The 25,668-nt window shown below is 36.8% G+C and overlaps 1 protein-coding gene across 1 annotated transcript in view; it reads left to right on the forward strand.

Moving 5' to 3' along the window:
• Positions 1 to 25,358, forward strand: part of ND-MLRQ (NADH dehydrogenase (ubiquinone) MLRQ subunit) — a 67,270-nt gene extending 41,912 nt beyond the window's left edge. Inside the window, exons 3-4 of the mRNA XM_090381615.1 lie at positions 348 to 405; positions 25,251 to 25,358. Of these exons, the coding sequence (XP_090237741.1) occupies positions 348 to 405; positions 25,251 to 25,307 (115 nt within the window). The 3' untranslated portion in view covers positions 25,308 to 25,358. The remainder of the gene's footprint in view (positions 1 to 347; positions 406 to 25,250) is intronic.
• Positions 25,359 to 25,668: the final 310 nt, after the last annotated feature.

Here is a 25,668-nt window from a genome sequence, read left to right on the forward strand (position 1 = left end):
CTAGTGTAGGTTTGAATCATCCTGTATTAAAATATTTTTTTTTATATAAAAAAATATTTTAATACAGGATGATTCAAATGTATGTACGTGCAATTCTCATGTACATATATTTTGTGCTAATGCAATTTTTATGAATGGCAAGGTTAATAATAGCTCATGGGAAAGGCAGAATTAGATATGGTGAATGATTGAGGATATGACCTCTTACTGGCAAGGTATGACCAAAAAAAAATTTTCCATGAATGATAAAAATGCAAAAAGTGAGGTGTGAGTGTGTTTTATATTTATTTAAGTTTGCAGCTTTTCAGATTTTATATAATATATCCATTATTCCTTTTTTTATCTAGTTGGAGTCAGAAAACTAATCCAGAACCATGGCAGCACTATGCCAGAAAACAATATAAGGTTAGTAGTAGTAATAGCCAACATAAATGATTTCTTCTTTGGAAACTCCCCCCCCCCCCCAACACACACACCAAATATACTAAATTGATTCAAAATTTTGAAAATTAAAAAGGTTTTGGATTGATTTTGGTTTGTTTTATACCCATGGAAGGACAGTTATTATTTTTAAAAATGTTTGAGAGTACAGTTATGTAGTAGACATCTATAAATGTCTACTACATAACTTCATACTTTGTGTCAGTTATTTTTCCAAGTGATTTTTAATGTTCCATTTCAGATAATGAATTATGGTATGTAATCTATCTGGATAGCAGGAGTTATCAAGTTGCTTAAAACAAAAGAACATTAATAACAGAAAGTTATTATTTTTGTTAAAATATTTGTGTTTGGAGCATTTCCATTATATTGTAGGTTAAAAATGATAGAAGAAAAGAAAAACTGCCTTTTCTGTGAGTTAATATCCTTTGGTTATTTCTTATTCACAGTATCTTTTTTGGGTTACTGTTTGCAGCCATTCAGGGCTTTTTGATGTGAAACTTCCATCAGGCACCTACAACCAAGTAAATCTGATCAGTCATGGAAGCGATGTCATCTGTGGCTTCCACTAGAGGCACTTCCCATGCTCTCATCACTAGTCTGTGCTGAGCACGCACTAATAGTGTGATTAGAGTGTGTGATGCATTTTTCATGACAAGTGGCTCAATTATACCTTCATGGGGGACCAAGACAAATTGGAATTTGGAGACCCCATCTAAAGAAAAAAAACTAATAAAGAACATTTTCAATTTAATTTTATTGTGACAAAAAAAAAAAACAAAATTTATATGACATAAGAACTAACATAAATTTCATCAAAATCGGTAAAGCCATTTTTGAAAAAAATGTAATTTTCAAATTAATCTTCATATAAAGTTCATTGACCCGGACAGGTTGAGTTTCTGATAAAAATCACTTAAAAATATTTGTAAAAAACGAGTTTTTGAAACAGTGATTTTGGGGCCCCTTCTGATCGGGGCCCTAGGCAGATGTCTTTTTTTGCCTATAGGATAATGCACCACTGTTCATGACCGTTATGATATCTTGAGTTCTAGTGAACTGATTTACAAAATTTGAATTTTGTCAAGCTACATTAGAGAAAAGCACGATAAAAAAAAAAAAACCTCGTGTGTACCTTGTACGCACCAAACATGTTTTCTTTTATGCGAAAACATCTTCGGCTTGGAAGAGGTTAGCAAAATCGAAGTCAATAGCCTAATAAATACCCATTTGATTTTAGCAATTTGTTGAATAGTATAATGCCACAATCGTACTACTACAGGAAGTACGATTGTGATGTCACCCTATTTAGCTGCCTGTCTAGAATCCACTGCATCTTTTCTTCCAGCTGAAATTATGGAAATTCTTGAATGATCAATAAAATATTTTCAATATGAAAGCTCTATATCACAATCAATAGATACAAATCAAAATACCTAAAAGAAATGCCAAGGATATTTCACATAAAACTATCTACTGCATATGCTTGGCACACGTGCCACCTTTTTTTTATTATGAGGACTGTTCAATAAAGAATTAATCAATTTTAATCAATCAATCAATAACTGTACTGCTTGTTATTTTTAGCTGAACAACAGAATTTGAGGACAAACCAAGTTACATTACATAGCAACAGTACAGTTGACTTCAGTCAAGTAATAATATTCCTCATATAGTGCAGGGAAGCCACAGGCTTTTGTAGCACTGGCAAAAAGAAAAAAAAAAAAAAAAACCCAAGTAGATAAGAAAATACAAATTATATGCTCCCTTCCTCACACAGGTAACTATCCAGTTGACCTGTGAATTTATTCATAGGTCATCTGGATAATTACTTGTTCCAGCAATCAACTACTAGCTGGCTAAAAGAAAACTTCTTACAATCTAATCTAAACCTGAACCCCTGTAATTTATCTGCCCATAATGTAACTCTCAGATCCCTTTCCTTGAATTTTTAATTCAACCTCACCAAGTTCCTTTTTTATAATATTAGCATTAGCAAGGGCACATGATGCAAGAAAGCAAACTTATATAGCATCAGCCAAAAAAAACAAAAAAAAACACACACACACACACCCTTCTCATATCACCCATCCACTCGCTCCAAACGTTTGTTTAGTTCTGCCTTGAATCTGTTTAAGCTATCAACTTCTACAATGGCAGATGGAAGTTTGTTCCAGCAAACCACCCACTGGCTAAAGTCAAACTTCCACACATCTATCCTGCAATTGTCTTTCCTCAATTTGAATTTATGCCCTCTCAGGCAATTATTCTGAGCAAGAGGAAGAATCCCATCAGCATTGAGCATGATCAAACCATTCAAGGCTTTATACACCTCGATCAAATCACCTCGCAGGAGCCTAGTCTCCAGACACTGTAATTTGCAAAACTTAAGCCTTTCTTCGTAAGAGCAACCCTTTGTTCCATTCACTAATCTTGTTGCCCTTCTCTGTACTTGTTCCAACAGCTCTACATCCTTCTTAAAATGAGGCCTCCAGACCTGTATACAGTACTCAAGGTGTGGCCTGACCATTGCCTTATATAAGGGGATAATCACCTCCTTATCCCTGCTAGAAAAATTCCTATATATCATTGACAAGACACTATGAGCTACTCTTGCAGACCATCTGCACTGTTCAGAAAACTTTATATCTGCCTGCACAATTACCTCCAGGTCCTTTTCACTTCCTACCACTGTCAGTGTAGTACCACACAGTTGATATGTTACTGCTTCCCATATGCAGTACTTTATATTTGTCAATGTTAAACTTCAGTTGCCACCTCTCAGCCCATCTGCTCAACTTTTCTAGATCCTGTTGCAGCAGTGTACTGTCATTAGTGTCATTAACAACCCTGCAGACCTTCATATCATCTGCAAACTTAGACATTAAGCCTGATATACCCTCATCAATATCATTAATAAATACAGAAAACAACAATGGACACAACACTGAACCCTGAGGGACTCCACTAATAACATTAGTCCACGAAGAGCAATGTCCATTGATTACCACTCTCTGTCATCTCCCACTCAACCATCCCTTTATCCATAGCAGCAATTTGCCTCCAATGCCACTGTTCCAATTTGTGCAGCAGTCTTCCATGTGCAACAGTATCAAAAGGCTTTCTAAGATCCAGATATATGATATCGAAATTATTCTCTGCATCCAGTTCCTTTGACTATATCATAGTATCCAATCAAATTGGTCAGACAAGATTTCCCCGTAACCAACTCATGTGTCTGAGCTATAACTGAAGTCTTGTCTAGATGATCCTGCAATGCTTCTTTAACCGGTGCCTCCATTAATTTCCATGGAACAGAAGTTAAACTAACAGGTCTGTAATTACCTGTTAGTTTAACTCCATTTGTGGATTGGGGTCACATTTGCACATCTCCAGTCCATGGGTATCTCCCCTGAGTCCAAGGAAGCTCTCAGAATTATGACTAAGGGTTTGCTTATTTCCTTTGCTGCCTCCTTTAATATAACTGGATAGATTCCATCCACCCCGGATGCCTTTCTTATGTTTATCTTCAACAATTTCTCCTCCACTTTACCCTCAGTTATTAGAGGATTATCTAGTTTATTGCCAGAGTTTAATACACCTCTGGCATTCCTCTCCCTGATAAAGTGTATAATTTATTTGTGGGTTGCTATTCCCAAGTGTTAATATCTTGCATTTAGCAGCATTAAAACAGCTGCCACTTCTCTGGCTATCTTTGAAGTCTGTTCAAGTCATTCTGAAGCAAGTCATTCTTGGCAGTCGATCATTAATGACTGCCAATTTTTACGTCATCTGCAAATTTTAACATCACCGCCTTCTATCCATTCTTCGATCTTGTTTATTAAAATGAGAAACAACAGTAGTTGAAGAACCGATCCTTGAGGAACCCCACTCCTGACATTACACAAATCTGAAGAATATCCATTAATTACAACCCTGTACCTTCTGCCCTGCAGCCACCTAACATTAGAATCATACCAGTCATCCCAACCTGTTCAAGCTTATGCAGTAACCTCTCACGAGGGAACAAGTCAAATGCTTTGCTAAAATCCAAATTAATTATGTCAATTGTTCCTAAGTCCAGCTCATGGGTAACTGTGTAAAAATAGCCTACTAAGTTAAGCTTGATTTTCTCTTAAAGCCATGTTCCGTGTCCTTCAGAATGCCATATCTATTTAAATGTCCCTGGATTGCGCACTTAATCATTGTCTCTAAGATTTTTCCTACCACTGAAGTCACACTAACCGGTCTGACTCTTAGAACCACTTTATGTATTGGTGATACATTGGCACTTCTTCAATCCAAAGGAATCTCCCCTGAGTTCGAAGATATCCTCATAATTAACCTCAATGATTCAATATGCTCTCCCTCAAAACTACAGGATATATGCCATAAACTCTGGGAGCCTTACTTGCTTTAATGCTCAAAAGATTTTCTAATAAAAAAACTGCATGTGTATGCTGTACACACAAAAGATATTTTATTTTATGTGAAACACCTTTGATGAAAATCAAACAGCTAGAACCGAAATTTTGAATAATGTAATGTTTTATGTCACGCCCGCTACTTACTCTAACCAACATTAGTAGTAGTAGTGGCATGTGATGCAAGAAAGCAAATGTATGAGCTTATGCAGCATCAGCCAACAAAAAAAAAAAAAAAAAAAAATCACACCATTCTCTCCAAATGCCTGTCCAGTTCCTCCTTAAATTTATTCAACCTATCAACTTCCACAACAACAGATGGAAGTTTGTTCCAGCAATTAACCACCCGCTGGCTAAAGGCAAATTTCCGCACATCTATTCTACATCTGTCTTTTCTTAATTTGAATTTATGCCCCCTTAGGTATGTAATCTGAACAAGTGGAAGGATCCCATCAGAATTCAGCGTGCTCAACCCATATAAGGCCTTATATACCTCAATCAGATCACCACGCAGGTGCCTAGTCTCCAGCCACTGCAATTTGCAGAACTTAAGCCTCTCTTGGTAAGAGGATCCCTTCATTCCCCCTCACCAATCTTGTTGCCCTTCTCTGTACACGCTCAAGTAAATCTACATCCTTCCTAAAATGAGGCCTCCAGACCTGTATGCAGTACTCAAGGTGTGGCGTGACCATTGCCTTATACAGAGGGATAATCACCTCCTTTTCCCTGCTAGCAAAATTCCTATATATAATTGACAAAACCCCATGACCTGCTCTGGCAGCCTATCTGCATTGCTCAGAAAACTTCATATCTGCCTGCACAATTACTCCTGGGTCTTTTTCATTTTCTACCACCTTAAGTGTAGTACCACGCAGTTGGTACGTTTCTCTGGGGTTACTTCTACCCATATGCAGTACTTTGCATTTGTCAAGGTTAAACTTCAGTTGCCACTTCTTAGCCCATTTGCCCAAATTATCTAGATCCTGTTGCAGTAGCACACTGCCATTACTGTCATTAACAACCCTGCCAACCTTTGTATCATCTGCAAACTTTGACATTAAGCCTGATATACCTTCATCAATATCATTGATAAATATACAAAACAACAGTGGACCTAACACCGAACCCTGTGGGACACCACTAATAACATTAGTCCAAGAAGAGCAGCACCCATTGATTACCACCCTCTGTCTTCTAGCACTTAACCATCCTTTTATCCATTGTAGCAACTTACCCTTAATACCATTCTGCTCCAGTTTGTACAATAGTCTTCCATGCGCAACAGTGTCAAAAGCTTTCCGTGTCAAAAGCTTTCCTGAAATCCAAATACAGGAAACCCTTGATTAATGCGGTTTTAATTAGTGTGCAAAATTTTTTTGATACTATCTCCTTAATATATGCGTTATCAAATTTGATTAGTGCGCTGTTTTTTTCTTGCGGTGCTTGGCAACTCACAACGGCGCCTAAAGCGGCAAATACGTGATACGCACTCACCCGGGTCTTCTAACTTAAATGAATGGGAATCGACTCCAAAATGCTCGACAGCAGCAGCACCCCATACCACTCTGAAATTGAAATTTGCTCTGGTAACTCATATTCTTTTATTCTTTTATTATTAATATTAAACTTCTTTAATATTATGATATTAAAGAAGCAGTTGAGAACATACACAAATCGTGGGAAGAAATGACGAACAGCTGCATGAGAGCTGTCTGGCAGAATCTTTTGCCTGAATGCGCAAATGATTTTTGCAGTTTCATTAATCCTGTCAACAAAGTTATTAATGAAATTACTACAATTGGAAAAGACCTCGGCTTTGAGGAAGTAGATTCAGAAAACGTTAGAGAATTATTGGAATCGCATTCAAAAGACTTAAGTAACGACGATCTTCTTGAAATTGAGCATCAACATGCATACGAGGAAGAAGACAAAAATGAAGCAGAAGAAAAGCAATTTGCTCCCAAAGAAATTTCATTCAAAAAACTTGAACTATTTAATACACTTTAAAAAGCAAAAGAACTCATACTAGAGATTGATCCAGATGCAGAGAGAAGCATGAACGTTCGTTGAGGGTTAGATAAGCAAATTGATTGTTATCGCAAAATCATGGAGGAAAGGAAGAAAGCTACCACTGTTCAATTGAAGTTAGATAAGTTTTTTTTGCAAAAAATAAAATTTAAATCATACTATCTTTTTTTAAATTTATTCCTTAATAATTTAAGAACTATGCAGTGCATTATAGGTACGTATTGAGTAAGAAAAAATATATTTTTACAATTTCATAATTTTCAAGGATTCATTATAATTATTCCCATTGTTTTTTAAGTTTGATTAGTGCGGTTTTAATATGTGCTGTATATTTCAAGGATTCATTAACCGCACTAATCAAGGGTTTCCTGTATGTGATATCAAAATTATTTTTTGCATCCAGTTCCTTTGTAACCATCATAATATCCTATCAAATTTGTCAGACAAGACTTTCCCTTAACAAACCCATGCTGTGTCTGAATTATTGCTGCAGTCTTGTCTAGATGATCCTGCAATGCATCTTTAACCAGCGACTCCATTATTTTACCCGGAACAGAAGTTAAACTAACTGGTCTGTAATTACTCGAGTTAGTGACTGAGTTAGCATCATTTAGGAAGTGATGTCATTTCCGCCTTACATTTCTGTTACTAATTGGTTTTACTTCAGTCCAAAAAATTTAGTAGGTGCATCCAAAGATGTTTTCACATCAATAATTATCTCTAATACGACATCACTAATTTCATATGGCTCAGCCTCATTTTTACAGCCACTTCTCGGCACAAAGGGGCTTTTCTTAGTAAAGACTGAACAGAGTACCCATTCAATTCATCCACAACATCAACTGGGTTGTCTAAGGCTTTCCCACACCCATTGCACAAGGATGTCAAGTGTTAATTTTATGCCTGTTCAGTTTTGCCTATGTAACAATGGACATGACACACTAGGAACAGTATGCTGCTCTCAACTTTTTCTTCCATCTCAAGAAAACATCAGGCTGAAGCATGCGAAATGTTAAAAGAGGCTTATGGTGAATCTATGCTTTCACATAGCACAGCTCATGTAGTTTGGAAAGTTTGAAGATTGATATGATTCAATCACAAAAATTGGCAGTCCTGGAGCTCCAGCCACTGGTGCCAGCAGTGGTTGGAACTCCAGGACTACCAATTTTTGTGATTGAACAAATAATAATGATGAGAAAAGATTATTATATAAGAGTAATGCAACCGGTAGAGATGTTGATAATTTCAGTAGGAAGCATGCACAGTACTCTCCATGATCATTTGCATATGACGCATGTTTTTACATACATGGTTCCAAGACTGTTCACACCTGAGCAACAGCAGGTTTGCATGGAGGTTTGTCAGGAGCTGCAATGGATAATTACTGAAGATGAAGCACAAGTTGATAATGGTGGATGAGAAAGGCTTCATTTCAACCCGGAGAGTAAGCAACAAAGCTCTGTTTGGAAGTCTATGTCATCGCCAACACCAAAAAAGAAAAGGTTGTGATTTCTGCAGGAACGGTTGTGCCACATCATATGGCTGTTATGGAACCATACTACAGAATGCATGCAGGTGGGTGGATGCTGCATCATGACAATGCAAGACCTCACATTGCTCATACTCTTATTGTTATAAAGTTAAAAGGAGCTGCGATGAAAACATTTCCAGTCAGAAGTTGCAGTGATATCAGAAGTGATTCTCAAATGTATGAGAGAGAATGCTTGTGATGTCTTCAAAAAATGGCTTCCGTCATGTTTTTGAAGTATGGCAGAAACATTGGAGTAAGCGTATTTCATGAAATGGAGCTACTTTGAAAAGGATCATCATCAAAATATGGATGATTAATAAAGGTATGTTGTGGAAAAAAAAAAATTTATGATCATTCTTTATTGAACAGCCATCTTACATTTTGGTTTTATATTTGATTAAGTTTTGTGATTCGGATTACCAGGTCATTTATAATAATTTGAAGTTTTCTTTGTTTTAGGACAAGTCTGGTTTAATCAGAACAGGTTTAGCAGTTTGTTAGGCCTCTACATAATGATATATCATAATTTCTATTGGTTTTCAGGCAGTTTGGCTTTGTTTTTACCAAGAATAGCTATTACTTAATTTTCCAAGTCATTTTGGTGTTTTTAGGTTAATAAATTCTGGATTTAGCGATGCTTTATGAGCTCATTTAGATCTTTTAGACAGCCATGCATTTCCTTCCATATCTTTGATCATTTAATTAGGTTTTCTTTTTATCCTAATTTAAATCTCGTTCTAGAACACCATTCTAATTTTTGGCGTTATATGCAATGAAGTCAACCAGAAAGGCATCACAAGGCGTAGCAGTAAAAGTATATGAAATGTGAATATTGAAGGCATATAGTAAAATTACAAATACTTTTTGAATGAAAGTTTATTGCACTGTGACAAAGATATCTCTAGGCTCTTCAAACAGGCCTCTGAGGTTGGGTATATTCATACTGTGGATTTTAGTGTTTTGCACCAACCTTGCGTTAGAGAATTTCAGAGACATAGTGTTAGGGAGGCTAAACATGAACAGCATTTGAGGTTTGCCCATCGATGTAAGACGCATAAAAAAACACAAGGTTGGTGCAAAACACTAAAATCCACAGTATATCTCTAGGCTGACTTCCTTATTATTAGTGCTTTGCAAGTCTTCATAAAAATAATTTCTTGAGTGAAACTGTTTTTATGAGAAATTTAGTACAGCAAATTATTTTAAAAGTTAACCCTGCATAAACCGTATTGGTTTACAATGGAGGAGGCCGAAAAAAAAAAGAAAATTGAAAGTTGTGAATAGCATTGTATAGCCTAGCATTTCCCTAAAGTATGGTCTGCAACTCTGGTACAGTCCTTAGAAAATGTGTAAATATTACACAATCCTGTTATTATCTACCAAGATTTGTGAACATGGCAAATTGCTACATGTAAGTGTGAAACTAGTTACTTGGCTTTGGTTTTCTTCAAGAACAAGTATGGAAACAGTGAATGTTGAGCCCAGATTTAAGCAAGAAGTCAATTTTATTCTTGCTATTTAATGTTAATTCTTACTATGTAATGTTAAATGATATCATCATTCACATTAGTTCTCTTCTTAGTTATTTAAAAGCTATATAGGGAATATGTAATAAATGATTTTTTATAAGACTAAATAAAGAGTGACCTTTTTTTTTTTTTTTTTTTTATTGTTTTATTTAATTGATTATATTTTTGGGCTGCAATAAACGATACTGAAAAAAAAAAAAAAAAAAAAACTGGTTATCAGCTATAAACCCTGCTATGTAAAGTTAGGAAATACTGATATAGCCCATCTTGTAAATACAATTATGGGAGAATTTCCTTGTTGGGGGGGGGGGAGATCTAGTGATGTGTGATAAGGAATTTGAATACCTGTTGCTTTTTTTTTTTTTTTTTTTTATAGGAGGAAATAGCAAATGCTCAAATCAAAGAGAACACATGAAAAGCAAACATGAGACCATAATAAAAGCATCCTTGTTTTTATGATTTTGAGTCTTTCACTGTAGAAACACATTCCTGTAGTTCACTCATTCAGTGGGGGAGTAAGCTAGATGTAACTTGCTATTACTTTTTACCTATTAATAAGTCAATTTTATTAATATATGAAATCACTTAATACAGCGTTTCCCAAACTGGGGTCCGTAGACAAGTTTCAGGGAGTCCGCAAGATGGAGCCTCTGGAACTGGTCAAATTATTCCTTCTATGTATGTATGTATAGCAAGTTGATGATAAAGTTATTATTATATATTTATGTAAAAATAAGAATAAATAGTTGTTTTTAACATAAAACTTTGAATTTTCTTTACAGAAAACTCAGTGTTCACACACACACACACACACACACACACACACACACAGAGAGAGAGAGAGAGAGAGAGAGAGAGAGAGAGAGAGAGAGAGAGAGAGAGAGAGAGAGAGAGAGAGAGAGAGAGAGAGACATACGCATTTATAAAAAGTAGAATGATTTAAATAAAAATAATGCCAACGGCAAGACAGAAAAGCAAAAATAATCAAAATTAAACATAACGATCAAACCGACAGGGAGGGAAGAGAAGGGTAACAAAAGTAAAAATATTGTAGCAGAAACTCCAATATAATTTAGAAAATCTAAATGCAAAAATAATCAATTAAATTTTGAATGCCAATTAAATAGAAATTTAACGACACCCCCTCTGATGGGCACCAAGTCCAGATTTATGTGAAATATCACCAAGAGATGTAAACAATAAAATAAACCAAAAATAGACTGACCATTACGCTCCATCTCAACAGAGGACCACGAGGCCAACAATAGTCAGGGAATTGCTGCATTTCGATCGCTGGACAAATCGCCGCAAAGGCGAGTCGATCGAAAGATCAGTCAGCCATCCGATCCTCAGATTGAGCTGCCAGTGCAGAGGACTTGAATAGCGATGGTCCTGATATATATACACAGTAATACCCCGACTTACGCGAACTCGGAGTTACGCGGTTCTTGATTTTTTCGTTTGGCAACGCTGCCGCCCACTATCTTCAAGGTCGTTTTTCATATGTTATCGATATCCGGTGCGATGGCGGAGATTGAGAGCGAAAGATGAACAAAATTCAACTTTGCTGCTTTTATGTTTTTTATATCAGTGAAGGGGAAACACATTTCACCATAATAACGTAAAAACCCACACATTTCCAGCTATCGGTATAATCGCAAATGCAATTAGATCGAGTTTACTACCAGTTTATAACAGATTTCACTAGCAGAAACGCAACTGGATTTTTATTGTTTTATGGTAGTAACCCCTAGAAATGTGAGGTGTTAATAGTGTATCTCTGCCTTTATGGTGTTGTTTATTCAGTTGCTACATGCGCGCAGCTTTGTTTATGCGTATCAAGCATGCCTCCTCGTTTTGTAATTGTGCTTTATTCCCTAAAAATGAGTAAAATACTTAATTAAAAGGTGTGAAAAGGAAGCGTCCTGGTGAAGACACTGCAGATTCAGAGAGAAAAAGAAAAGCAATTATCGATAAACAGAGGCGGACTGGATCAAAAATTCTTACCCGGGAAAATTTATAGTGGCCTCGCACTATGGTTTATGGCCAAAATCACACTGGCCCACCGGGGTTTCCCCGGTAAGGCTTATGGCCAGTCCGCCTCTGTCGATAGAGAAAAAATATGAAATTGTGAAACGCTTTGAGCGAAATGAAAGACCATGTGATATTGTACGTGCTACAGGCCTAAATGAAGCAACGCCGAAAAGCACGACAATTGCAAACTTGACAGGTTGAAAATTGAAAAGATCTCAATTGTAAAGGGCTTAAAAATTTTAGAAAACATAGAATCCAACAAAGAACGCGTTATAGCTACAAAGCAAGGAATAAAAAAATTATTAGCTTGCTACGAAGAAATTCTGCCTGAAAAAAAGGAACGCGCTGTGTCGTCAGACGAATTTGTTAGATTTTATGAAGCCATCGACATCGAAATAACTTTTTAACGTAAGTCATTTGTTTTTTTAATACATATTTTGTATTAATATGTATAAAGAACTGCAATTTTATTAATATTTTTCTTCTAAACTAGTGTTTTTGTTAGTCCTTGGTCCCAATTAAGCAAAATTTATATGTATTTATATGCAAAGTTGTACCCCGACTTACGCGAATTCGACTTACGCAATTTTCGTCGGACCCACCTATCGCGTAACTTCGGGGTATTACTGTATATGTTTGTCCCAATATATACACTGCCCTGCCATTAATATCTGGACACCTGCCTTTAGACAGAAAGATTTTTTGTCATTTAATATTTTGTGTTGAAACCTTTTGCTTTTATAACGACCTTCAACATGGCATACTTTCAACCAGAGAATATATGAAAAGTAATGGTAAATGACATCTACCTTACTATATTTTTGAATGTGTGATCTATTAAAATTTTATATGATATAATATTTCTTATAAGTAAATTATGCTTTCAGACTTTCAAACCATATTCTGATTAAATATTTTTCATTTTATTGTTTATATTAGAAAAATAAAGCTGAAATTATTGTTGCTATAGATATTAGATTAGTGCAGCAGAATTTTTTTGGATAAATAGTAATTCATTTAAATAAACATTCAATGATATTTATTAGAATGAAATTTTTATTACAAGAAAATGATTTGGGCACCTGAGAAGCTCACTCAGTAAAATGGGATTTTACTGTATATGCAGGAATTGCTAATGCATATTTCATACCACTCTGTTTAAATCAGAAAGAATTCAAAAAAGATACTTAAAACAGAAGTACACAATTTTAAATACAGTATTTAAATAGTCACATCTGTAAATGCCTTTAAATTTTTCTTTTTGATTTCAAGGCATGAAAAATGTATATAGCATTCAGCATCATGCTTAGCAGAGCATGGCTTAAACTGCATGTCACTATGGGGCAAATACAAATGTTCAATGTAGGGAGTGAACATTGACCTTTTAAGCTATCAGTGCAAAAACAACATTTTTATGTATACCACTGACTGACTCATGTAGGGATTTTGAATGCTGAAGACCAGTAATTTACCAAAAAGACAACATAACTTTTGAATAAAAATATTAGAAACTACTATTATTTTTCTACTACAGCAGACCCTCGTTATAACGGTTTGCTATAATGCTGTTCTTATATCTCACTATAATGCTCTTTTACCAGCATACAGATTAAATTTTTGGCATGTTTAATGAAAACGTTTCATCTGATGTACTCGATAGCTTGAAAATGAATAGCAAAACAGCATTAAAAAGTTTCCCAGGCTGACTTGCGAAATTTCCCCATGCTCAATGAAATTTTCTTCCACGCTGATTTAATTGCAGTACGGTGGCTTGTTATGTAGTTCCGAGATCAACATTTTAAAAAATGATCAAGTATATTGCTTATAATATTTGCGTTATATGCATTTATCCAAGTCTAGTCATCACTCAGTAGTGTTCAGTAACGGACAGTTTACTCGAACGTTGTATAATAATTAATGCAATGCAGTTACATTTCCGAAGATGAATAATGGCGGATAAGAATTAAAAAGCAACAACGTCTGGATGCAGTACGAAGCCTACTAAATTAAGAAAAAGACTGAATTTGAAAATTAAATTATACGTTTTGAAGCAGATCGATTCTGTTCAATGACAAGTTGATGTGTGCAGTCATTTAGTTTTGGCACATCCAACTGTAAGAATAATAAAAATTAAAGAATTAATTTTAGCAGCAGGAAAGACAGCTGTTCCACTGCAAGCAACTAAAGTGGTTAGGGCTAGGCCGGCTATTATGATTGAAATGGAGAGACTTCTAAATAATTTTATTGAAGATAATATCTAATGCACAATTCTGTTAAGTTAAATATTATTAAATAAAAAGCAATTAGGCTATATGATGATCTGAAGAAAGCTCACCTTGAAAAAAAAAATGATAATGTGGAACCATTTAGAGCTAGTAAGGGCTGAGGCTGATTCAATAGATTTAAAATTCAGGGAGAAGCCATAAGTGCAGATCAAGGAGCCGAAACTTTCAAAAAAAGAACTTCTTAAAATTATTGAAGAGAGGTGTTAAACTTCTCAACAAGTTTTTAACATAGATGAAACAGGACTTTTTTGGAAATGAATGCTTAAAAGAAGTTTCATATCGAAAGAAGAAAAAAAAACATGCCAGGCTTCAAAGTGGGTAACGCTGCGAGGGATTTTAAACTAAAACCCCTTTTAGTTTACTAGGAAGACGGCCAAAGTACAACCCTGAAATGATCAAAGATACGAAAACTCGACAGCCCAGTGCCATCGGATTAAAAGATTCATGATTTTAATTGGCATTTTAAGTTTAATTTTGATACATAATGTAGTTACTTACCATATAATTATGTACGTGTGTAACGGAGAATATTTTATATGTACAGATTTTTAATATTAAATGTTTTGACAGACATTTGGCATCTTTTCAATACCATTTATTATTTGTGAGTCGTGGTGGGTACAGACTGCGACTCACAAATATATATGTTACATTACGGGAATACGGCGCGATTCACTGATTAGTGCTGATTCACTTAGTGCTTTTCTGGAACGAATTATCAGTGTTAAGCAAGGATCACATGTATTTCTTTCAGGGGAATATCTTGCAAATATACATATATTCTGTAACGAGTTTTTTTTTTTTTTTAATACTATTAACTCTAAATTATAAAAATACTTTTACTACTTATGCATAAAATTAATACACATTAAATTATCTTTTTTAAGCACACTTAATTAGAATTTATTGATGCCAGGAAATCAATTTCATTTTCACATGCACTCTTGTTTCTTCATGAAGTGAGGGTTACTCTTTACTTGGCATATCAAAATTTCATATCCTTTTTATCAAATAAGAGGCTGTTGATGCATATCTGTCTTTTCAATCCCAATAACATGTTTGCCACACCTGGCAAGATTCTGTTCTGAACATCCTGGATATCATCTTCAAGAAGCTGGATGATCACAATACCCCAGATCAAATGCAACTCTGTCACGACAATGACAATTACCACTCAACACAAATTGAGGACCCCTTCACTGAAACAGAATTAGCAAATGCTATAGCCGAACTCAAAAATAAAGACACCTAGGTTAAACCTGAAATTGTTAAAAAAAACAGTGGCACAGTGCACTCCGAACCTCCTGCTTAACCTGTTTAATCACTGCCTCCACATTGGATGCTTTCGTACAGAATGGAAAACGGCAAGCATAAAGCTAATACTAAAAAAACCTGAACAAACAACAGGATCTTCTGGAGTCCTACTGCCCTATTGCTTTGCTCTCCATTCTGAGTAAAGTCTGTGAGAAGCTCCTCAGGCACAGAATAAATATACACTATAATGCCGCCCATCTACCTGCCAAAAACCAATTTGGTTTCAGACCGGGCAAATGCGCTTGAATGCATTGCCGAAGTGGTACAAAACTGCAATCGCAAGTATCTACTGGTTATATCTGTCGACTTTGCCAGGGTGTTTGACACCCTGTGGTGGCTGAGCATCCTCTGCAGGCTCAGATTTGCAAATCTCCCTGACAACCTATGCAGTGTCATCTCAAGTTATCTCACAAACAGCTATCATAGTCCAGGCACCCTCCTGCACGGTGGGCAAGCAGGTTTACTGGACCGCTGGGATCAGTTCTTGGACCCCTGCTCCGGAACTATGTCCTCGATGAATTTCTAAACACGACCTTGGCGAAGTGCAGACCCTCACCTATGCCAGTAATCTCACACTGATCCTCGCCGCAGATTCTCGGGCACAACTGGAAATTACAGCAAATCGGGCTCTTAAAACCCTCCAGGACTTGGTGCACAAGCACCACCTCGCTATATCACCGGCCAAAACGCAGTCCATCCTACTCAAGGGACAACATCTTGATCCCAGGAGACCACCGCAAATTAAAATACAGGGCAGGACCATTAAACTCAACACCATCTTTAAATACCTTGACAAGAACTTGACATACCCTTCCTCACTTAAAATACTGACAGCAAAAAATCAGAAACTATGCTGCTATGGAAATGGAAGTGGTTTTTTTTTTTTTTTTTGGCTGATGCTGCATAAGCTTGCTTTCTTGCATCAAATGCCTCTACTAATGCTAATGCTATGGTCGCCAGGGTCACCCTGGCGATCATCGGGACTGGAGACTGAAAAAACGTACTCTGGCATTATTTTACAAGGCAGTTTTTATCCCTGCCATCACCTATGCTTCAGGTGTACGATACCACAAGTCATCCACAGTAATCAACTGACACAAGCTGGACACTATTCAATGCTCCTCACCATAACATGTGCCTGCAATACTGTCAGCACGCCTGCACTTTGGGTTCTGGCGGGCATCCTTCCCCTAGACCTGGAGGTGGCACGCACTGGAATACTCTTCCAACTTAGCAGAAGGAAACCTGCAACATATTAGGATTATACCACAGACCCCTTGAACAACTATCATGCTGAAAAGATATGGCTGACAACCTATCTAAAACAAATCTGGCAAACAAGGTGGGCCCTGTCAAACAAAGGCAAGGTAACTCGGAAATTCATCCAGATGTCCATAAAGTCTACCAAAAATCACTTGCCTGGTTCTCCCTGGGATTATTCACTTCGTATCTTCTCATTGGACATGGCACCATCAGAAGTAAGCTTACCCTCCCGGGGAATAGCAAATAATCCACTGTGTACCTGTGGTGCCTAAGAGACCTGGGTCCACCTGCTACATGACCGACCTATATGATGACCTCAGAAGCAACCTCATTACTCAGCTTCAATTCATTCCGAAGAATCAGGAACACCTTCTCTTAGAAGATGACCAGACCTATCATGTATTCTCCAAGTTTGCGTAGGAACTATTCACCAGGCGAAGACCATCCTGCCTCCGCCTGATCAAATCTGAAACAACCCCATACCATTACCTAGGAAAAACTGAACTCAATTCCCCTACCAAACCTCAACTGCATGGGTTCACCAGTTCCACTGTCTGGAATGTGAACTAGGCTCCCAAACCAACCATGTCTGACACACGACTGATACAACTATACCTCTTGGACAGGACCTAGCTGTCCCAGAAATAACTACTGGCCTGACAAAGCAGCTCCATGCTGCACATATCTCTTTGGTGTTCTGAGCCGATACCCTTGCACAGTCCCCTTTTACTCCAAGTTTCGCACCTTGGGGGGGGGGGTTGATGGCCCTCCTCTCCTTTCCTTCTGGTGGGGCATGGGCATGCCCCACTGTGACTACCTGGGGCCATCTTCTCTATCGTACCCATTTTTCTGTCTTTCCTCCCAGTCTTCAGTCCCCCCACTCTGTCTGTACACTAGTGTCCGCCCTACACGTCCAGATTTAATTATGAAAAATTTCAATTCTGTGTTTACCCTATTTGGCCCTTCCAACTCTAGCGTTATCTCTACCCCCCCCCCCCCCCCTTTTTTTTTTTTTTTAAACATAGGCCCTAGCCAGGGAAATCTCAGGAAACTAGGTGGCAGGGCCTGCCAGAGTAAAAAAAATTTTGAACTACCGGGTACCTGGTCTGTCTCCACAGGGCATAAGTGTGGCAATGTCTTGGGCCTCAGCAGGAGCCCAGCAGGTAAATGACCAGATGAACAAAAGTTGTTTTTCTTGTTTCATTAGGTTTATTTTCTTGCAATGTTTTCACAACTATGTGCTTCCTTGTTTTGTCTGTATGTAATTTAAATTGCCTTCTCCAAAATGTTTTATTACATTTTGGAGAAGGACATTGCTCAAAAATATTACATTTTTGAGCAATACATGAGGTATTGCTCAAAACATCAAAGGCAGATATTGTGGGGATTTCAGAGACGTGGTGTCACACAGATATAAGAAATGCAGAACTGGAATTTGGGGAGTACAATGTCTACAGAAAGGATAGACAGGATAGGAAGGGAGGAGGGGTTATGCTATTAGTTAAAAAACACATAAAATCCAAGGAAGTGAAGCCAGTCGACATCGCTGGACAGTGCAGTGTCGAGTCAGTTTGGTGTGACATAAGCATTGGGAGATCAAAATTGAGAGTAGGAGTGTGCTATAGGCCTAATGACTCTGATGAGTATAATAAGAAACTGTTCGGAGAAATAGAGTGGGCCAGTAAATCAGAGAGTCTTATAATGGGGGATTTTAATTTCCCAGATATTGACTGGAATTTGGGGGCTGGTCACTCACACAGTAGCAAGGCTTTTGTGGATTTATTGGATAATTGTTTTCTACATCAGCATGTTCGGGAGGCAACTAGAGGGAGTAATACTCTTGATTTGATTATCAGTAGTGATTCTTCATGCATTAAGAATCTGCAGATAAATGAACCACTTGGTGGCAGTGATCACAGTGTGCTGAAGTGGGAGTTACTCAAAGAGGTAACTACCATTAGGGGTAAAGGGAAGGGGTATTGCTTTCGTAAAGGCGACTACAATGGACTGAGACAGTATTTAAATTCTATACAGTGGGACCAACTGATGATATTGCCAACAGCAAATTCAAAATGGAAAGCATTCAAAGAACTTATCGTGGAAGCTACTAGGCTTTACATACCAACTAAGAAATATTGTTCAAGGTTTAGGCCTAAATGGTTGTCAGATGAACTAATGAGGCATATGGCAGAGAAGAAAAATGCATGGGATACATACAAATTAACACGTGACACGGACGCCTATGATAGATACAAGTTGATCTGTAACCAAGTTACAAAGGAGGTTAGGCAGGCGAAGGTAGATTACGAGAGATCCTTGGCAAGGGATGCGAAGAAAAACAGCAAAGAGTTCTTTACTTATGTAAACTCTAGAAGGAAGGGGATGAATCAGATTGGTCCACTTGAGATCGATGGGTCAACTGTTGATGACCCTGCTCGGGTAGCTAACAAACTAAATGAATATTTTGCATCGACATTCACACATGAGGAGTTATTCAGCGAGGGGAATGCCAGAGGTGTATTCAACTCTAGCAGTAAGCTAGAGAATCTTGTAATAACTGAGAGCAAAGTGGAGGAGAAATTGTTGAAGATAAACACAAGAAAGGCACCTGGGGTGGATGGGATCTATCCAGTTATATTAAAGGAGGCAGCAAAGGAGGTAAGCAAACCCTTAGCCATAATTATGAGAGCTTCCTTGGACTCAGGGGAGGTACCCATTGACTGGAGATGTGCAAATGTGACCCCAATTCACAAAGGGGGATCAAAGGCTGACACAAGTAATTATAGACCTGTGAGTTTAACTTCTGTTCCCGGAAAATTAATGGAGGCACTGGTGAAAGAAGCACTGCAGGATCATCTAGACAAGACTTCAGTTATAGCTAGGACACAGCATGGTTTTGTTAAGGGGAAGTCTTGCCTGACCAATTTGATTGGATACTATGATGCAGTCACAAAAGAACTGGATGCAGGGAATAACTTTGATATTATATACTTGGATCTTAGAAAGGCTTTTGATACTGTTGCACATGGACGACTGCTGCACAAATTGGAGCAGTGTGGCATTGGAGGCAAGTTGCTGCTATGGATAAAGGGGTGGTTGAGGGGGAGAAGACAGAGAGTGGTAATCAATGGACACTGCTCATCGTGGACTAATGTTATTAGTGGAGTCCCTCAGGGTTCAGTATTGGGGCCTTTATTGTTTTCTGTATTTATAAATGATATTGATGATGGTATATCAGGCTTAATGTCCAAGTTTGCAAACGATACGAAGGTTGGCAGGGTTGTCAAGGACACTACTGACACTATGCTGCTGCAACAGGATTTGGAAAGGTTGAGCAGATGGGCTTCGAGGTGGGAAATGAAGTTTAACATTGACAAATGTAAAGTACTACATATGGGAAACAGCAACCCCAGAGCAACGTATCAACTCTGTGGTACTACACTGACAGTGGTAGAGAATGAAAGGGACCTGGGGGTGGTGGTGCAGGCAGATATGAAGTTCTCTGAGCAGTGCAGACGAGCTGCAAGAGTAGCTCATGGTGTATTGTCAATGATATATAGGAATTTTTCTAGCAGGGATAAGGAGGTGATTATTCCCTTGTATAAGGCAATGGTCAGGCCACACCTAGAGTACTGTATACAGGCCTGGAGGCATCATTTCAGGAAGGATGTAGAGCTGCTGGAACGAGTACAGAGAAGGGCAACTAGATTGGTGAATGGGACAAAGGGGTTCTCTTACGAAGAAAGGCTTAAGTTTTGCAAATTACAGTGTCTGGAAACTAGGCACCAGCGGGGTGATCTGATAGAGGTGTACAAAGCCTTGAATGGTTTGAGCATGCTCAATGCTGATGGGATTCTTCCTCTAGCTCAGAAAAATCACCTGAGAGGGCATAAATTCAAATTGAGGAAAGACAGATGTAGGATAGATGTGCGGAAATTTGCCTTTAGCCAGCGGGTGGTTGGTGGGTGGAACAGACTTCCATCCCTTGTCGTGGAAGTTGATAGCCTAAATAAGTTTAAGGCTCAGCTGGACAGGTATTTCGAACGAACAGAGGGGTGAAGTGGAAATGGTTATTTTTATTTATTTATGTTACTTTTTTTTTTTTTTTTTTTGGCTGATGCTGCATAAGCTTGCTTTCTTGCATCAAATGCCTCTACTAATGCTAATGCTAATTTGTTTTAATTATAAAATTTGCAACTTGACAACATTAGACCGATTTTCAGAAGGATTCTATTTGTTGTGCATTTCTATTTTTAGTTATTCATTGTAATGTGCTTTCATTGCATTTAAGTCGTCATGTCATATCTTTATTTAGCTTTCTGTAAATTTTCTTTATTGTAAGATTTTTTTTTAACATCAATAAAACTCAGACTCATCTGTTAAATTTTTCAAAATTGTTATGACATTTGGGACACGGATGGAAATGTTTATTTTTGATTTAAATAACTCTCCTCCTAAATTTCCTCCTTTTTTAATACGTTAAACTGTTCACCCTAATATATGAGTTAATGCTGAAGTTCTTTTGACCTATTTTGTAAATGGTATTAAAAAAATTCCTTTATTTGCCTCGCTTTTACATTATGTATTCAGCCATATTAAACTAGTGAGGGGCATAATCAAGAAGTCATAATCGATTATTTCAGTTAAAGCAAATCATTTGATAACACCCGTCATTTGAATTATTAGTAGTTTCCAATTATAAGAAATCTTCAGTGTTCCACACTAAGGCAGTTAATGATATTTTGTATTTTGCATATGTTTTAATAGATAAATTACTAGAGTACTTATGTTGGATTTCTTTATAGTGTTTCAGTTTTAATAATACTGGTAAACAAGGTTTTGCTAACATGGATGAAATTAATCATTTTTTGTTAATTTGTATGTGGTGATTATTTTTTAGAAAAATTCAAGAACAGTTCTAAAAAAAAAAAGATAAAATAGCTTCCAAATCAACAAAATTGTCCAACATAGCACTCGGTTGAATTTATTGTAACAAAAGAGACATATCTGTGTTGTTTATAAAACTAAAATTAGGTATATTAATACCTAGTTTTAGTTTTATTACCCTGAGGAGTTGCACCTTTGGGTTATATTGCTATAATCCTTAGTATGTAGTAGCACATTTGGACCCTACTATATTTCCAGCAGCTAGGTGCCCCTGTGAAAGACCACTTGTTTACAAGCTGTCTTTAGCCCTTAAAATTACATTTTTGGGGTTAGTTTCGATTTGTAAGATCTAGTGGTAGATGGTGGTGTTTTAAAGTTCCATTTGGTCTTGTGAAAATGCTGTGCGCATTAATTCGCAAACAAGTTTTTGCTATTTTTGTGGACAGTTTACAGTGAAGTTGTAACGTCGATCAATCACAGACAAGGTGAAACAAGCTTATTATTTTTATTTTGGTTGTCAAGTGGGTGATCAGGATAAAAGAGGTGGGCACTGCATGTGTTGCATAATGTGCTATGTAAATCTGATGAATGGATGAAGAGGGACGATTCTAAAATGCCTTTTGCTGTTCTGATGATCTGGTGAGAACTAAAAAGTCACTTTGAAGATTGTTATTTCTGCCTTGCAAATACTAAGGGGTTTTCAAGGAAAAATAGTCAAAATAAAATATCTCAGCCTTCCGTCCACAATAAGACCAGTAACACATGCGCGCGTGCACACACACACCAGAACTCCCTATTTCTCCACCTAGTTTTGAAGAAATCACTATTTCGGAAGAAGAAAGTGACAGGCTGAGATATTAGAATGTAGGTTGCAACAGTGGAATTTGCTGGTAAAAACCACAAGGATTTCTGTGTTTAGAAACCGAAATGAAAAATTTGCAGGTTATTATCAAATGGAAGGCTCTCATTGTGTCTGCAAAGATGTAAATGGATTGATGGATGAATTAGGGTTTGGACACAATCTTGAAGAATGGAGATTATTCATCAATTTGTCTAATCTCAGTTTAAAAGCAGTTTTGCTACACAATGGTAATATAAAACTGCTGGTTTCAGTGGCTATGAAAGAAACCTATGATAGCATGTCATTGCTATTAAATGTCTTAACTATAAGAAATATTGGAAAATCTGTGGTGATTTAAAAGCAATCGCTTTGTTGCTTGGACTACAGGGTGGTTTTACTAAGTATTGTTGTTTCCTGTGTTTATAGGATAGTCCAGCAGTAGAAGATCATTATATTGTGAAGGAATGACCATTAAAGAAGAATTAGTTTCCCAGGAAACTCAACATTAAATGCGCGCATTTAGTGAAACCTGAAATGGTGCTTCTCCTGCCTTTGCACATTAAAAGTTGGGTCTCATGAAAAATTTTGTAAATGCTCTGGACAAAAATAGTGAAGGTTTCAAGTACTTAAAAAGCCAGTTTCCAAAAATTAGTGATGCAAAGTTGAAGGAGGGTATATTTGTAGGCCAACAAATTAGCTGGCTTTTAAAGGATGAAATCTTTAAAACTAAACTTAACGCCATTGAATTAGGTGTGTGGAAATCCTTCAGAGCTGTTGTTAGTGGGATTTTAGTGAATAAGAAAGTAGAGAACTATAAAGAATTGATAAAAGAATTGTTACATAACTATTAAAAGTTAGGATACTGAATGTTGCTGAAGATACACTTCCTACATTTACACCTGGACTTCTTTCCGGACAACTTGGGATCTGTCAGTTACGGGGGGGGGGGAAACGATTCCACCAAGATATCCATACTATGGAACAGAGGTATCAAGGATGATTGGATCCAGCAATGATGGGTGACTATTGTTGGTTTCTGATGAGGGAGAAAAAATAACTAAGTAGTAAAATTTCCTATTTTTGCCTCCTTTTGTGGGTTAATTGCTTACTTAAATCCAAATAGGTATTTATAAAGTTTAAATATGTTATTTTTTTATCCATTTGGAAAATTTACTAGTTGTCATTTCAAGCAATTAATTTACAAGAAAAGTAGTCAAGTACATTTGATAAGTAAAAATTCACAATTTTTGGATAAAAGGAGCACAAAGCCATAATGTGATGTGCTAAGAACTTTCCACTGTCATTTTCGTTTTCAGCACATGCAGTTTAGTCAAAATCAGCTGATTTTGTTTGTTATCGAAAAAAAGTAAAATTGTTGGCTTGTGTAATTAGAAATCTATTGAATATAACAAAATTTGATAAAGGCATTCTTCAGCTTTAATATCTGATTTCCTTCCCCCCTCCCCAGATATTTCTAAGAACTATGAAAAGCTAGAACTATGTAACTAAGCTTCTCATACTTGGTGTTCATTATATCTTAACAAACATTCCAAAGCCACATGTTCATGTTACTTTATATTTTGAATCATATTACTACGGCGCCTCCGTAGCCAGGTGGGAAGGAGCAGCAGTGCGCAGCACACGTTTCTTGATTAGACCGGGGTTCGAGCCCGTCACCACCGAATACGGAGGATGCGGAAAGGTCAAGGAATGACCACCGCATATCCCAGAGCAATATGGCCTTGGTTGCTAATGCTCCTAAAAACCAACCAACCAAACAAACAACAACGAATCATATTACTCTTGCACATGCACTAAAACCACTATTTCTGTAATGTTGTTTCCAGCTCAGAAAATTACTATGAATGATATTAGTGCTGTTGCAAGCACTAATATCTTTCTCAACAAAGAATATAAAATAAATTGATACAATTTTACATTTAGAAAGGATAAAAAATATAAATCAAAATTTTACAAAGCTTTAACATAAGAATCCAGTTAAGCGTATACACTTAAAGTTGGCATTAGTAGAGGCATATGATCCAAGAAAGCGAGCTTATACAGCATCAGCAAAAAAAAAAAACAAAAACACAAATTTCTCCCACCCATTCACTCTAAAAGTTTGTCTAGTTCTGCCTTGAATTTGTTTTAAGCTGTCAGCTTCCACAATGACAGATGGAAGCTTGTTTCAGCAATCAACCACCCACTGACTAAAGGCAAATTTCTGCACATCTATTCTAAGTTCAAAGCTCTCTTACAAAAGAAAAAGAAAGAGCAGTGCTTTTTACTAGAAGTAAGACAGGTTTGTTTTTATTATAAATATTTAGTGAATTAACAACCTTAATTATTTAGATTAGATGTTGCTAAAGCATGGAGAGAGGAGGGGGGAAAATTCACCTCAAGGCCACTTGGCTTCTTGTTCTGTACTAATTGCTATGGGAGAACTGGCCAACTATGGCACCTGTGCTTTTTTTTTTTTTTTTTCCCCTCTTTCAGTTTTAGCTTACAAAATTACTTATCAATCTGTTTATTTTAGTAATTTTAAGTTTTTTAACTTGTGCTAACTGTATTTGTGCTTTAAAATTAAATAACTACTTGTATGTATTTATGTTGAAGAGATTTTGCACGTTTATCAAATCAAATTACCTAATAACCAAATTATTTATTTTTCAGTTTTATTCTCCACATACAGATTACAGTAAATTAGAAGATAATCGTCCTTGCTTTTAAAATGCCCAATTGTACTTCAGTCAGGAAAAAAACCAACTCTTAATATTTGATTTACCTGAGCTGTTGATCAACTGCAAAGACATATTTATAAATTAAATGGTTCCATCTATAAGTGTGATTGATTCTTTTTTTGCTCTATCATCTTAAAGGAGTCATATTATGAACTGTGGGTAACACTCAGATGGGGGTGTGACAGTACTATATCTGTGCAATTAACAGTTTTTGGTGCTTCAATTTATGAGGGGTATTTGAAAAGTTTGTGGCCAGAGTATGAAAGAGTAGTGGAACAGTGTTAAAAATTTCTCTACTTAATGTAACACACAGTCAAATAGTAACCCAAGTTTTATGCAGTTTCAGTAAT

This window comes from Mastigoproctus giganteus, chromosome 9, assembly GCF_048544385.1.
Source record: "Mastigoproctus giganteus isolate SK-2022 chromosome 9, ASM4854438v1, whole genome shotgun sequence".
Taxonomy (NCBI): Eukaryota; Metazoa; Arthropoda; class Arachnida; order Uropygi; family Thelyphonidae; genus Mastigoproctus; species Mastigoproctus giganteus.